This window comes from Psittacula echo, assembly GCF_963264785.1.
Source record: "Psittacula echo genome assembly, chromosome: 7".
Classification (NCBI taxonomy): domain Eukaryota; kingdom Metazoa; phylum Chordata; class Aves; order Psittaciformes; family Psittacidae; genus Psittacula; species Psittacula echo.
This window is the reverse complement of record NC_137740.1, coordinates 53,728,402-53,743,186: the sequence shown is the minus strand read 5'-3', so window position 1 is coordinate 53,743,186 and position 14,785 is coordinate 53,728,402. Positions and strand designations below refer to the sequence as shown.

General features: G+C 39.4%; 1 protein-coding gene across 6 annotated transcripts; it reads right to left on the bottom strand.

The window, feature by feature from the left end:
- Positions 1 to 5,132: 5,132 nt before the first annotated feature.
- Positions 5,133 to 14,528, bottom strand: PRPF38B (pre-mRNA processing factor 38B). Of its 6 annotated transcripts, XM_080624382.1 has the most exons (6): positions 14,134 to 14,528; positions 10,806 to 10,874; positions 10,129 to 10,280; positions 9,985 to 10,045; positions 7,214 to 7,437; positions 5,133 to 6,954 (listed from the first exon to the last, which is right to left on the bottom strand). In XM_080624382.1, exons 1-6 carry the CDS (start codon positions 14,416 to 14,418, stop codon positions 6,102 to 6,104), a joined length of 1,644 nt encoding a protein of 547 aa, XP_080480508.1. In that variant the 5' UTR covers positions 14,419 to 14,528; the 3' UTR covers positions 5,133 to 6,101. The 6 variants fall into 6 exon arrangements, with proteins under 6 accessions (XP_080480508.1, XP_080480509.1, XP_080480511.1 ...); XM_080624383.1 differs by lacking the exon at positions 14,134 to 14,528 and having other exon boundaries at positions 10,796 to 10,874; XM_080624385.1 differs by lacking the exon at positions 14,134 to 14,528 and adding an exon at positions 8,092 to 8,162 and having other exon boundaries at positions 9,985 to 10,280; positions 10,796 to 10,812.
- Between the last annotated feature and the right edge of the window lie 257 nt (positions 14,529 to 14,785).

Genomic DNA, 14,785 nt, shown 5'->3' with positions numbered 1-14,785 from the left:
AGGTGTGTTGTCAAAGGAGAACCAGCAGGTGGTACAGATACAAAGAAATGAGAAGAAACTGATTTTTTTTCCACAACGCAAAGCATGAGGAAGAATGGTTTCCAGACGGTATGGTCGTGTTCCATTCAAAGGGGAGTACAACCAGGGCATTAGTCCTGACAGAAAAAGAGATCCTTTTAAGTGGACAAAAATGTCAATTAGATAACAAGCTGAAGAGCAAATGCTGAATTTAGATTGGGCACGATTATTTTATGAAGGTTGTAAAAACAATGCAGAAACTGCATCTTGTAACAGAAGGGAAAAAGCCCTACTACCCGCCTGCTTTAAAGGTCAGTGCTATGGCAGACTTGCTTCACCATGGCCTTGGTCAACCACCGGCAGGCTTCAGTCCAGTAGAGAGGAGGGCATAACCTAGTATGATCTCTCGCCCAAGGGAGTAAACCTGCGGACACAGCACTGCTGCATAATACTGCAGGTCACAGCAGGGATCTGCGTGAGCTCATCCCCATGTGAAGTCTGGAACAAAGTTCTGGCAAGATGTGCCACGTGAAAAGTAAATCATTAATATTTACTGGGCTGCTTTTCAACTGCCTAGGAATGGTGAGTGCCGCTCGCTTTAAAACTGTTTTCAAGAATTGTATTATGCTCTTTGCAAAAGGAGAGTAAAAGTTAGGTTAGAGACTATGTGACACTGGTTTCTACATTTGTATTTTGTCACTATTGCACTTTTGCACTGTTTACAAGTGACTGAAAAATAATATGTTAGGACCCAAGGTCTTTCAAAGTCTATGAACAGCTCGAAACTCAATAAATAGGCAGATTCAAGGAGAAAAAAGTAATACAATCTGCATACCTGTACCAAATCTCAACTCACCCCACCCCAAAAAACGCATCCAAAAAAAAAACCACATACCAGAAGAATAATCCCCTAAATGCAAATATTTCCAATGTTCTACAACATTTTATACTTTCTTCAGTTTCGTATTTTGTGCCTACAGCTCCTATTGCTTTCAGTGTGAATACTGACTAGTTCAAAATACAAGGAATGCAAGACTGAAAGAAATGCTCTCAGAATTCAGTCGTTCTCTGTTGATAGTACATGTTCCTGCATACACTGTACCATCAAGAGTCTGAAATGCTTAATCGTTGCAGTCATGCTGTTGCAGTACATGGACACTTATAATGTCATAGAATCAGAATAGTTAGGGTTGGAAAGGACCTTAAGATCATCTAGTTCCAACCCCTACCATGGGCAGGGACACCTCATACTTAACTATATTACCCAAGGCTCTGTGCAACCTGGCCTTGAACACTGTCAGGGATGGAGCATTCACACCTTCCCTGGGCAACCCATTCCAGTGCCTCCCCACCCTTACAGTAAAGAACTTCTTCCTTATATCCAATCTAAACTTCCCCTGTTTTAAATTTTAACCCGTTACCCCTTATTGTAGCATATTCTTTTCATGATGTGGAAAAGAAGCATTTGAACCTATTCATGTGTGGAATACTGTTGACACTGATTGTATATTCACATGCAGATTATAGCCTTTTTTTTTAATAATTAGACTACAGCTATAGGGGTAGCCATCATCAGTAGCCATCATCACAACATAATATGAGATCAAGTAGCAGTTATTTACAGTAATTAATGGATTACAAATGTGAACAAGGGAAATAGCACTCCATTCAGTGGAATGCCTGTCATCTGAAATATATCACTTGATAAGGCACTGACCAGTCTTCTTGTCAAGACTTGACTAAATCCAGGAATGACTGGTTTTTGACAATGATTTTTTCATTTTTGTAGCTTTCTCTGTATCTATAAGCAATGTGCCATCATGAAGTATTTATCTCAGATGGCCCAAGTTGTCAGGAGCCTCTTCTTACAGAGTCACAGCTACAGCTGTGAATATTGTAGGCCATTCATTACTGGCTCATTTTAGTGGTGTTACACTGAAAGTAACTCTAACTTCATTAATTCCCAATACTATTTATGCTATACAAGCAGACGCTATTGACAAGAATGGAATTACTCTTGCAGAAACACAGATTATGCAGTCAACAGGTTAGTAAGAGAAACTTTGTGGAGTGTGTTGTCCATTGACCTTTGTAGAATTGGGATTTTGTCCTTGATGTTTCATTGCACTGGTACATAATAGCTGCCATTCCTGTTGAAGCCTTTTGCTGGTTCTCATACCGAGTTAAATATCTGCGTGAATAGCTCCTTTTTCCCTTTGCTTTTGATGCTGATAAACAGTATTTTTGTTTCATTCACAAAATGACTTGTAACATATAAGTAATCGATGGATATGGAAGAAGAATCTACATCAACAGAAGTGCTTTTTTGTTTCATCACTGAAATGTAATTGAAAAAATATTCTGTTGAAATTCTGTTTTTAAAATAATTTAAGTGATAATTTTTAGAAATAGCCATTAGTTTTCTAGTGGAATTTGTTGCTTATAAAAGAAATTATTGCAATAAAAATTTAAAATCAGAAAGAAACAGTGTTTATCCTGAAAAGTATAAAAACCCTCTATTGCTATCTTAGCTAGAACAGGTATTTATGTTGTAAAATTTATTTCTGATATAAATCATGTGGTGTATCTTCTCTACTTGACCCTTAGGCAAGCAACTCCCTTAGACTTGCATAAGGATTTCCTGCACAGAATTTTTTAATCGATTGTTACTAAAGACAATATTTTAAAAGGAAAAAAACCCAACTGATAGTGCAATAGCTTGCTCCAAGATCACAAAAGACACATGAAAAATGTTCTGTAGACATGGTCAACAGAGTATATGTTACCATTTTTACCAAAAAAGAGGGTGTCTGACTATAGCTGAGTAAGAAAATGCTTGGGACTATGACAGCAGACATAATGCTCAGGAGTTGTATAACTGTGTAATAATAATGTAAGAGTCTCTGAAATCTCCGATTTGCTGCCTTGCTATAAATAAGTTTGTCTCAAGACGCACTTTTTTGTTCCAAACATTTTTTACTTTCTTTTCTTAATGTAGGTGGGATACACCATTTTCTTTTTTCTCTTCTAGTGAGGTTTATGCAGCCTTGCTTTACCAATATGCTAATTCTACTCAGAAAATCCTGAATACTGAACATAAATTACTTGTGATTAAGGAATACACCCTCTGTAGTTGTTTTTGTTACTGCAGTACACAAGAGCTCTTTCTGAATGGCCTGCAGCATAGCATAATATAATGTAATTGCATTGTTTGATGGTTCAGCATACTATTTCAGACTGCCTTGTACAAACATCCACTTCTTTTTATCTATTGTTTTGTACCGTGCTTTCTACAAACGTGCAGTATAGTTTATTTGATATAAAGACAAAACAGAGACCTCTCAGTGCAACCTCTGTTATATAATGGTAATTTTCAGTAGCAATTTCAAGGGTACTGTATTTTTTCTCTATTCAGACACAGCCAGTGAGTTTCATACCAATACATAAAGGGTTTTCACATAAAGGCTTCTGGATGCCAACTGCCGTTCAAGATGGCATTCTGATTGTCATCCAAACCTACTACTTGTGAGCAGCGACTGTGCCAGTTCCTTTTGAAATACTGCCTGGTGCCTCTGGTTTTGTTCACAGGGGCTCCTTAAGCAGATCTTTTTCTGTAAAACATGAAGGTAGCATATATTAAAGCCAGGTAAGCTCCTGTTTTCTTGAACAAGACATAGCAACTGTTCAAACTGACTAGAATATTTCTCTATATTCCCTGTTTTCCTTTATTCCACAAACTTTTAACTTCAATAAAACACACTGCGATTAAAATTGTTTTCCTTTCTTTTTTAGAATGTTTTTTCTTCAGTTTCTTGTGCACTTGTAAACTATCAGTTGAAGATCAGTCTTTGCACAAGCTGTATTAAAATGTTCACTATCTTAATTGTAGTAAGAGGGCACTCTACACTTTCAGGTCAAAGATTGTTTCTTAAATAACTGGATGTTGCCTGAAAATAAACTTCTTTCACTGTATTTCCCAACGATGGCAGAGGAGGAGGAGCGCTGAAGAAAGAACCGGAATCAACAGTCCATCTTCCCTTGACAGAACACTGGCCTTGAAGCCTCTGCCCAAGGACGTACTTGTTTCAAAAACTTCTAAACTGAAGGTTAAAATTAACAAGGCCAAAAGAAGCCTCCAGTGGCAAATGAGGTAAATTACAGTTGTCATTATTTTGACAGAAACCACCCACTGCCCTGGCAGTCTTCAAGGACAGCTCTCATCAGCTAGCCAGGGCATTTCTTAAACGGCCAATAGTTTTTCTCCTCCCATGTTAAATGACAACTCAGTGTTTTTGTTTCACACTGCAATGAAATTAACTTCTTGAAGCGTAAACTTTTTTCCAAGGTATCAAAAATATAAACAGATGATAACTGAACATCAGTATTAAAAGATACTGAATGCTAAGGATGACGGTGACAAAAGACTAAAAACCCAGAAAACAGTAAGAGCGGGAGGAAAACAAAATTGAGTTTGCTATTTCTGCTTTTTTGAATACTATGGAATGAAATGTAGTTAGAAATTTAAGCCCTGTTTTCTCTTGGAGGTTTAAAAAACCCCATAATATTTAAATATCATGCCTAAATTATCTGCATCACACAGAAGTCAAAAAGGCACGAGTATCAATTTATTTCTACCTTCAGGTCACTTCATGATCATGAATGAGTCACACTTAATGTTCTTCCTACTTCTGGGCCACTGCATTTCTTTCTTTGCTACATCTTCCTACAAGGTACTTCGCATGAATAAGGGATTTTGTGTACTAAGTGTCACTTAGACTGAAAACAAAATGCGGAAGAACCCAAACACTCTTCAGTTGGCAATGAACATGCAGGGAAAAGCTGACACCCAATACAAACGAATTAATTGAGAGTTTATTCCAGATGGTTCTCCTCACTCAGTATACAAGTCATCAGAATAATCTATCAAATAGACTTGGACTTTAATGATATGATTTTTTTTTTCTATAATGCATTTTGGTTTTTGCTTCTAACAATGTTAAAAAAAAAAAAATCTGCCAGATGAAATGTTCAACACAAACTGCAACCCTTACTATTTGTAGAAAATATGACTTAAAAAAGGACACTATCAAGTAATTCTTAATGTTTACACTTACAAAAAATGCTTTGGAAGCTTGAAACTAAAATCCTTTGTAATAATTTTCTTCTTCCTACTTCCCTCTTCCAACCTTCAATGCCTTTATTAGCCCAGGATTATCATAAATAACAGTGCAGCTGCTGATGAAAAACATCAGAAGACCACAAATGGATAAACTGTGTTAAAAAAAAAAAAAAAAAAAGTAATACGGAAGCTTACATGGATTTTTTTCTTGAACAAATAAAATGCATAGATGGCTACGGTACTCATCTGCCAACCTTTACAGTGTCTGCTTGAGGTAGCCTTTCTAAAGAATTACTAAACAAACCTCAACATAGTCTAGATCCTTGCATCAAAACCACTATCTCCTTGAAAGTCCACTCTCAATTTAATACCAGTGGCAATCAACATAATACATTTTAAATGCTTTTGAAAAAAAAAAACAGCAGGTACAGTGGACATCCATGGTAGTTCTAGATCTGCAGCCCTCAATGTACATTGTATGCACATAAATATCTCAGCTATAATACACATTCAAGATCCATCCCTAAAAGCTGTATTATGTAAAGCACAGCCACACTAACTTCAGGATACAACCCATAATTCCACGTCTACAAAATCAAAGTAGAATTAGTGGCAGTTTATTGCCTCATACAAATTTAACCAACATGGCAACCATGCCAAAGGAATTAAAACATTTTCAGGACATATGTACAAACTGTACATTTCAGAAACATCTGAACAATAAAAATTCAAGAACAATCTCTGCATTACGAATTAAACTAAACAAATGGTTTGAAACCGTCAATGCATTGAATGGGTTTACAAAGGCACTTCCCTACCCAAAATAGGAAATGACAATCTGCAGCCTAGAGGGAGGTTGGAGAAGAGTGCTCAGCAACTACTGCACAATCTCAACTTTAAGAAAAAATAAGCAGGATTTAATCAAACATTTATAGGATTCAATGTGATCCACTTCTGAAAGAGTTCACACAGTCTCATCTTTGTTTTTCTGTTGTTTTTCTTGGCTCTCTCGTTCCGTACTTTGGCTCCTTAGACGGTCATGTTTTTCCGAATGGTCCTTGCTGTCACTGTGATCATGTTTGTGGGAACGTTCTTTGCTTCTGCTACGCTTCCTAGACTTTTCTTTGCTGGGACTCTGGTCTCGTTTTCTGGACTTGTCAACACTATCTGTTCTTCCTCTGCTTCTGCTTCTACTTCGTTTATTTGACTTCTCTTTACTTTCATTTTTATGTTTACTTGATTTCTCTTTGCTCCTGCTTCTGCTGCGCTTACCTGTGTTCTTACTTCGGCTCCTACTCCTATGCTTTCTTTCCCTGCTTCGACTTCTACTATGTTTTCTCTCTTTTTTGGAATCCCTCTTGTCATCCCGGTGTTTCTTGTCATCCTTGTCATCTTTGTGTCTTCTCTCTTCCATATCACCCTTACTTTTCCTTTCTTTCGATCTTTCTCTAGAGCGATCTTTTTCCCTCTCGCTACCTCTTTCCTTATCATAATCTCTCTCCTTTTTCCTGCTCCGTTCATTCTCTTTCTCTCGCTCTCTGTCCCTGTCTCTTCTATCTCCTTTCCTGTCACGACTTCGACTACGGCTTCTGTATCTGTCCCTGCTTCTGCTTCGCCTTCGTTCTAGTGTGCGATCAATGCTTCGAGATCTCCGCCTTTCCTTTTCTCTCTCTTTAGCTTCACGTTCTAATCTCTGCCGTTCTCTTTCTCTTTCTAGCTCTCTATCAAAGCTAGATGATCCATGACCTTCCCGATGATGACTTCTGCTTCTGGATCTTCTGGGAGACCTCCTGGGACTGATGGATCGTCTTGGAGACCTTTTAAAACAAGAGATATTCAATATGAAACACCACCTTCTGAAGTTAAGGGACCTTCTTTAGTTTCCTATTTATACTTAATGTAAACAGTCTTTATTTAATCTTAAATACCAAATATTTTCTGATTATTTTAATCCATTCGCATCCGTAAACTGTTTGTCTATTGCCTTAAAGCCTATCCCACTGAAAAGACAATAGGTTTCTGGTAATCACTAGGTTCAGTATTAAACTTTTGACATTCTTTTAACACATAAATGACCTTGAACGTCTACGTTCCACATGCCGGTCTATTTCTTCCATTCCCTCCTTGCACTCTTTCTTGATTTTTCTAGGTCTGCTTTTAATTTGCTGGTCAATGGCTTTCTGGACTGGCACAGGAATTCTTGGAAACAACGTGGAAAACCATTCAAGCTTAGTGAGGAAGGAACGAAGCATCTCCCCGATGGTCATGACACAACCCCCACCTGCCTTCACATCCAGGTCCTACAAAATACAAGCAAAAAAATATCCTGATGGTCAAAAACACTCTGTATCAGTTTCCCCCAAAAAAAAAAAAAAATGCTGCTACACTACTGCCCTCTTGAAGCCTCATGATTATGAAAAGTTACTTGTCTCATATTCTAATACATCTCCTTAGAAAAATTCAAAGTCTGCACTTTCCGAATTTGGCACTATGTTACAGAAAGGGAATGGGACTTAATATATATGCATGCAGGCACATACTAATCCTGCAGCCATCTGGATGGTACAGTACTGCTGAGGAAGAGATTAACACGAAATCCCCTTACACAGTCTGGCTACACGGTATGATCTTGTATGATATCTGAATGCCACAAAGATGAGAAGTCCTCTCAAACTACATTTAATACTCCATTTTGTGGATGTACAACTGCGTACCATCATACCCAACCCTGTGGCCTAAATCATTTAAGAACTACATCACTGCCTATCTAAAAATGATCACAGAAAAACGTCTAGTATAAAATGGCATCCTAACAGAATTGGAAGCAATAGCAAACCAACTGCCATGAAGCAGTGAGGTTTCTAATTTAGAAACATGTAAAAAAATAAATAAATGAACAAATAATTGGAAACGCATAATCCATGATGACCATTGTCTCTGAAAAGGGTCATTACCGCATGAAGGCCTTCTTGCTATGCCCTCTCACAGCTCAGGACATGTTAGTCAGCTATTGTCAGTCCCAAACCTATAGTGCAAGCACACAAGGAAAGTGAGATTTGTTATCTAAACAGGAAGAGAAAATCTAAACGTAAAACTGCTTGCACTCACACACATTTAAGTGTTCAGATATACAGTTTTTCCAAATATAATCGCTGCAGAGATCTAAAGAAGAAAAAAAGGAGTTAAACGTAGCACCTGGAGAGTACGTACAATTAAGCAAAATAAACATAAGCATTTTGAAAAAGTAACTCTGTATCCTGGGAAGATTTTCACAGCAGCATGACAAAAGATGAACTGCTTCCACATATTTTAAGAACTGGAGGGGGAAAAAAGTCCTGTAGGTTTAAGTAATTCCATATATATAAATATATTTGATTTATCCTAATGAGCTTGATCAGGATTGGTAACAAACTTGAGAAAGGCAGCCCCAAGCACTTTTTCCCTACATACCACAAAGCTACTGAAAGCAGCTAGGAAAGAAACACTGATTCCAAAAATACGCTGGAGGTTTTAAACAACAATAAATATACACACTGATCATCAGTATTTGCAAGAACTGAAATGTATAAACTACAAGAAGTGCTGTGAATAATGAACCAGTTAAGACCTGCAGAATGAATTGCACTTGTGATCACTTTTTTGTCTTGGGTATCAAGCTGTTTGTGGGACCCTGAAAATGAAGCCACCCCAATCCTCCTCATAAATTACCACACTGCAGAGAAGATCTCATGTTAACTAGCACCACCTGGGGGAGAAGGAGGATATCACAGTGATGCAATCAAGATTTCAATTTGCTTGGATTTTTGTTACAAATGTACAATAACATCACTTTACCTGAAATAACAGCTGTTTCCTTTGGTAGTGTTTTTGCTACTTAACATGAAAGAAGCTGTTTAAAATAAATACACTGCATGGCAGTCAGATACAGGTATAATTAACACTATTTTTAATACAAGCATTCGGACATTATTTGCAACATTTGAAATTTCTTGAAGTAGATGCCTACTGTCACACTGAAAAGGGCAAGTGATCCTTCCTGTGCCATTCTTAAATCTAGGATGTAATGTAAAACCTGCTCAATACATACAAATTGCAACAGTATACTGAACTTCATGGACTGAGCAACCTCACCCACCAGCTCCTACTCAGCTTCTCCAGACAGTACACATTGGAACTATTGTACAAACGGTATACTCCTATCTGACCGCATAATAATGCGGTCTCTTCACTGTTTCTTTTTGGTTTTTGCCCCATTAACAAAGACATTAAGGTTACTAGAAACAATGCCACCTTACACAGTAATTAGGCTGGTTGTTTCTGCTCTGAAGAATGAACAAGAATGAACAACCTGGACATGAACAACCACCACAGAGATTTTGGTGGATATTTCAAGGTCAGTGTTGGTTTCCAGTACATACTTCCCACTCTTCTATGTACACACCAATTCCCCCTGTCCCAGCCATAAATGCAAAACACAAATTTGGCACTCTCAGGAATTACTATACCTTGCTTAAAAATCCTTCTTTTTCTAAAAATGGCACGGAAGCCACACTCACAGTTGCCTACTGTCTGTAATCTGGTTTAATAAACCTGTTTCATGTGGCTTCTTTGTAGTATTGGACTCAGAAACATCCTAAGCAATAGACAGTTCTGTTAAATCTTTGAAACCCAAGCTTAATGACCCAGGTCCCAGCTCAGGCCTGCTTCTTGCACTAATGAATTAAAATAACAAGAACATAACATTGCAACATTCGAACTATAGAATACCTTATCAAGAAATGTTTAAATCTACAGCAGTTACATGAAAAGAAACAAAAGAAAATGAATTATTACCCTCGCCGACATACCTCTTCATCATCAAGAAAGGATTCAAACCAGTCCCATAGATCTGTAGGTGGCTGTGTGTACCTTTAAGTACAGAAAGAATGCAGAATCTTAATACAGATTTCTGTATATTAAATTAATCATTAGTTGATTATATTGATACTTACCTAATATACATAAATCCAAGAGCCCTAATGTATGGGGAATCTGTATGAGTTATAAGGCCCATCACTTGCTTACGGGTGAGTTTCAGTGTAAATAATTTGTAGAGCAGACAAAAAGCAGTAGACACAATTCCTCCAGTTCCAACACCACGCACCTTTTGGAAGAAAAAAGTTAGGTGACAACGCCAAAAGTCAAAGACATTGCCCCTACTCTACAAAAGAATATGAGAACTGTAGATGAGGTTAGACATAAGGAAGAAGTTCTTCCCTGTGAGGGTGGTGAGGCATTGGAACAGGTTGCCCAGGAAAGTAGTGGATGCTCCATCCCTAGCAGTGTTCAAGGCTAGGTTGGAGGGGAATTTCAGCAACCTGGTCTAGCAGAAGGTGTCCCTGTCCATGGCAGGGGCATTGGAACTAGATGACCTCAAGGTCCTTTCCCACCCCGAACTCTATGATTCTGTAACTAACACAGGATGAAATCTAAGTCTGCAAACAGAGCTATGTGGAAAAGGTAACACTTATTGCATCCACAGCTCTGGAAGCATGGGGAACGCATCAATTCTTTGTAATAAACATTGTTATATCTAGGGACTGAGCCAACATACAAGCAAGTTTTGGCCTATGCTAAGAAATATATTTATCAGACAGAAAAATGTAAGAAGGCACGTACTTCTACTTACCCCTCCACACATCCCTGTCTGGCCTGCTGTCTTTCTGCTCCCCTTTTCCCATGGTTCAACATGCGTAACCTGAAAGGGTTGGTGGGAAAAAAGAAAATTACAGTTTCAACCTCCATAATGTTTTATACAAACCTAATGTAAACAACTAATATCCTAATCAATCATAAATAGCTTGTCCTCTGCAAAAATCAAGATTGAGTCTGCTCTGTCATTAAAGCAAAACATTTGGTTTTTTTAACTACCACATTAAGAAATTATAGCTAAACAAATTAAGTTTAAAAAAAAACCCCAAACAACCCACAAACACCCCCAAAGCAAGTATCCATGTTTATTCTATACTGCACATACTTCCAAGTACTTTATGACTAAATTGCATCATCACCATTTTCTACGGTGACCAAACTATTACCTTCATTTAAACAAACTCCTAACTAAGTTTAGTAACACCTGCTGATGACACGTAGAGAAGTCAAAATTTACAGTCTCATATTCATATTCCATGAATTTAGCTAGAGATTTAAGTATCAGCTACAATTAGGGCAAAAGAAAAATGCCCATCAACTGTAGTGGAAAAAGACAGGGTCTTTTTCTGTACACTGCAGTGATGTTCTTGGATAAAATGGTTTCTAAGTACTAATTGAGTAAATCTTACCTAATTCCAGTCTTTCAAGATGCATTTAGAGATGAGTGCATGCACACAGTTACCCAACACCATTCCATAAATTTGACAATAAATCTCAAGCGATTTAAGAACTATAAAAGCGTTCAAGCTATATTTGAAATAGTGAAATGCAGAGAAGTTATATTTGACTCAATAAGCAAGTATGTTTCCTCAACACATCAACTTTAAAAAGCAAGTAAAAATGATACAGTGGTGTTACAATGGATTTGAGATAAGATTTTGTGGCCTGTAGTTGTACTGTAGTTTACACTCAGAATGCTTTAACAATACTTGAAACAAACTAAGTGCATGATCACCTGAAATCAGAGATATGCCAACAGCTGGAGCTGCTGAACTGTCTGGGGGTTTTTGTGAGATGCCAGTACTGCAGAAATCAAAATCCAACTGACTTCCTGTATTATTTGCATCACACAAGAAGTTCACAAATACTTCGTAAACAATACTGCACATCCTTCTGATTTTTTAAACATTTGCCTCTCACAGGAAATAGAAAGTATTTTTTAGTCAAAAGATCAAGTACAACACTATCACAATGGCAGTTTTCATTTTTTTGCTTATTAGCCACAATCAAAATAAACACAACGGTTTTCAAAAAAAAAAAAAAAAAAAAAAAAGGCCTTACAACAATATTCATTTTACAAGAGTTTTTAAAGTTTTGATGCTACAAAGACTGCTGTATACGCTTAACTTGTTGGAAGATACAGATTAAATGAAGTTAAAGGCATGCACATGGTGCTAACATCGGGCATAAAGAAGAGAAAGTCATCCACTCTGCAGATATAGAACTGAAACAAGACCAGAACTACAAGTGAATATATTCAAATACCTGGACAGAATCCATACCTTCAAAGATGGTCCCTATCACCAGCTGCCTGTGTGACTTAAGATCATCTCTCCCAATAAGCCAGCACCCATCATTCTCAAATTTTTTAAATGAGGCACTTATTCTGATTCCCAAACAAATACACCTGAAAATACAGCTGCTATGGTGGGCATGGTGATCATTCAAGGGCTGGAGGGAGGGAGGGAGGGGGAAGTGGGAGGAGGGAAAGTCTGCAGTTGTTCAGAAATCTTGAAACATGAACAGAACTCAAATCATCTGAATACCAGTGAAGTACTTTAACCATCAGGTTATCTTCTCCCTCACACCTCTTAAGTAAGCAGCTGAGCTTTCTCTTTGTTTAGCACACAGAATAAACTGTCAATTTGGGTAAACAATCTCTATTTACATTGGATTAATAAGCAAATATTTAATGGTTTATCAAATTTCTTACCCAATTTAAGACACTTAAGGAATGAAACACTGAGACAAGTAAATGAAATATATGACCTACTGCAGTTAAGCTCTACCAATACTAAGAAGGCAAATCACATAAAATATTTTTACCCCATCTGAGAGGGTCCCTTTAAACTACTGTAAGCTCTCAAATTTTCTCGAAATATGTTTCTTCTAAAAATTTTTCAGCAGTGGCCATAAATTGCAAAAATAAATTTTGCTGCTTTCAATTCCGACAGTAATAACGATTTATCTCATACGCAGCAAGTGGTAAATTAACTGAAGAGCAGCTTTGTCAACAATCGATGTTACTTTAAGTATTAGAATTAAGTAGTCCAGTCCAAATGACAAGAGGCAAAGAGAGAAGTGCTATCATTAAGATGACAAACAGTAGCACTGTCTTCATAAGTACGTGCAAACAATGCCAAAAAAATCTCAAAACACTTCTGTGGAGTTAATTTTAGTAATGACAATGCCCTAAGAAACTAGACTTGCCCTGCTTAAATAAGACAAAAAGGCTACCTTTTATTTTTATTTCGAAGTATACTGAAACCCTCTGACACAGTAACATCATCAAGAAGAATCAATTCATCCGAGAAAAACACCTCAATCACCACGAAAGTACAGCTGAGTGAAGACAGCAGCTCTGAATTATCTAAGTTTTGCTCTCATTATCAGAACAAAGAATGTCGCTGTGTTGATGAACATTAATTATGCATACCTCCACCTGGGAGACTGGCTTGATGGAAGCCTTGCTGCAAAACTGATTCAGTCCTGCTAACAAAACAAGAACCGAGACATGGGTGCACTGATACAGTTCAGTTATATCCCCAGAACTGCCTACTTAACACCAAAAGCAGCACTAAACTGAACAGGTTTTTGACTGGGTGCGAGGGGGGGATCCTGACCTCTGAGGAAGGCGGCCACATGCAAACTCCTGCTGAAACCACTTCTGCGCAGTTACAGGGCGCCGGCAGCTCTGAGCTGCGCTCAGTGCCCGTCTGTGAAGTGACATGCAGATCCGGTCCCCTCTCTACTCTCTCCAAACGAGAGCACGGTCCTCAGACGGCCATTTCATCCCCACTGCCCCGGCTCACGCTGCCCACTTAAACAATAACCTGAACTCCGTAATTCCAAATCCGACGCGGAACACGTTTGTGTTGTAAGGAGAACAGCACCGCTATATCCCCCAATCAAGCACTAAAAACCACATTTGCTCCCATCGCTTACAGTACGATAAGAGACAGGAAGGCAAAAGACAGAACCAGCAGCAACTGAAGTCTTCCCCTTTCAAAACCCCCCACCACGGGGAGGTTCGGGCCAAGCGCCAGCGCAGCCATGGGGAGCCCCGGGCGCGGCCGCAGGCTCACCTTGAAATAGATCTCGTCCACCACTTCATGGTAAGTCTTGAGCTCATAGAGCTGCACCTTGAAGTAGGGCGACGAAAGGATGTTGGTGAGGATCATCGGGTTTAGGTTCATGGTCTTCTCGTTGCCCCACAGTGGCAGCACATTGCCCTGCTTGCCTGAGGCAGCCGGCTTGGGGGCTCCGCTCTGCAGCTGCTGCTGGGCCGGTGGGACGGCACCAGGCTGGTGCTGGGCCGCCTGCTGCCCCTGGCAATTCCCAGCGCCGACGGCGGGGCTGTTGTTGGCCATAGTGGCTCAGGCCCGGGGCAGGGCGGCAGCACGCGGCCTGCGGGGCGCACGAGCGACCGGGCCACACCACACCAGATCGCGGACTACGGAGCAAGGCGCAGCCTCCACCAACCGCTGACAAGATGGCGGACTCCACGGAAGTGACGGAAGCACCTTCCGGGGCCGAGCCGGCCAATCCCCGCGGGGGAGCGTGGCGGCGCTGGGCGGGAGAATGCCCCCCCCGCCTCTGGTCCCTTCCCGCGGTATGGCCTCAGGGACTTTTCTGTCTTTCACCCGCCAGCACCTTACGTAGCTGGGAGGCGAGACCGGTCGCCAGCTTTTCCTTCTCGTTTTTGGGCAGCGGGGATCGCGCTGTCCTTTGCTCGAG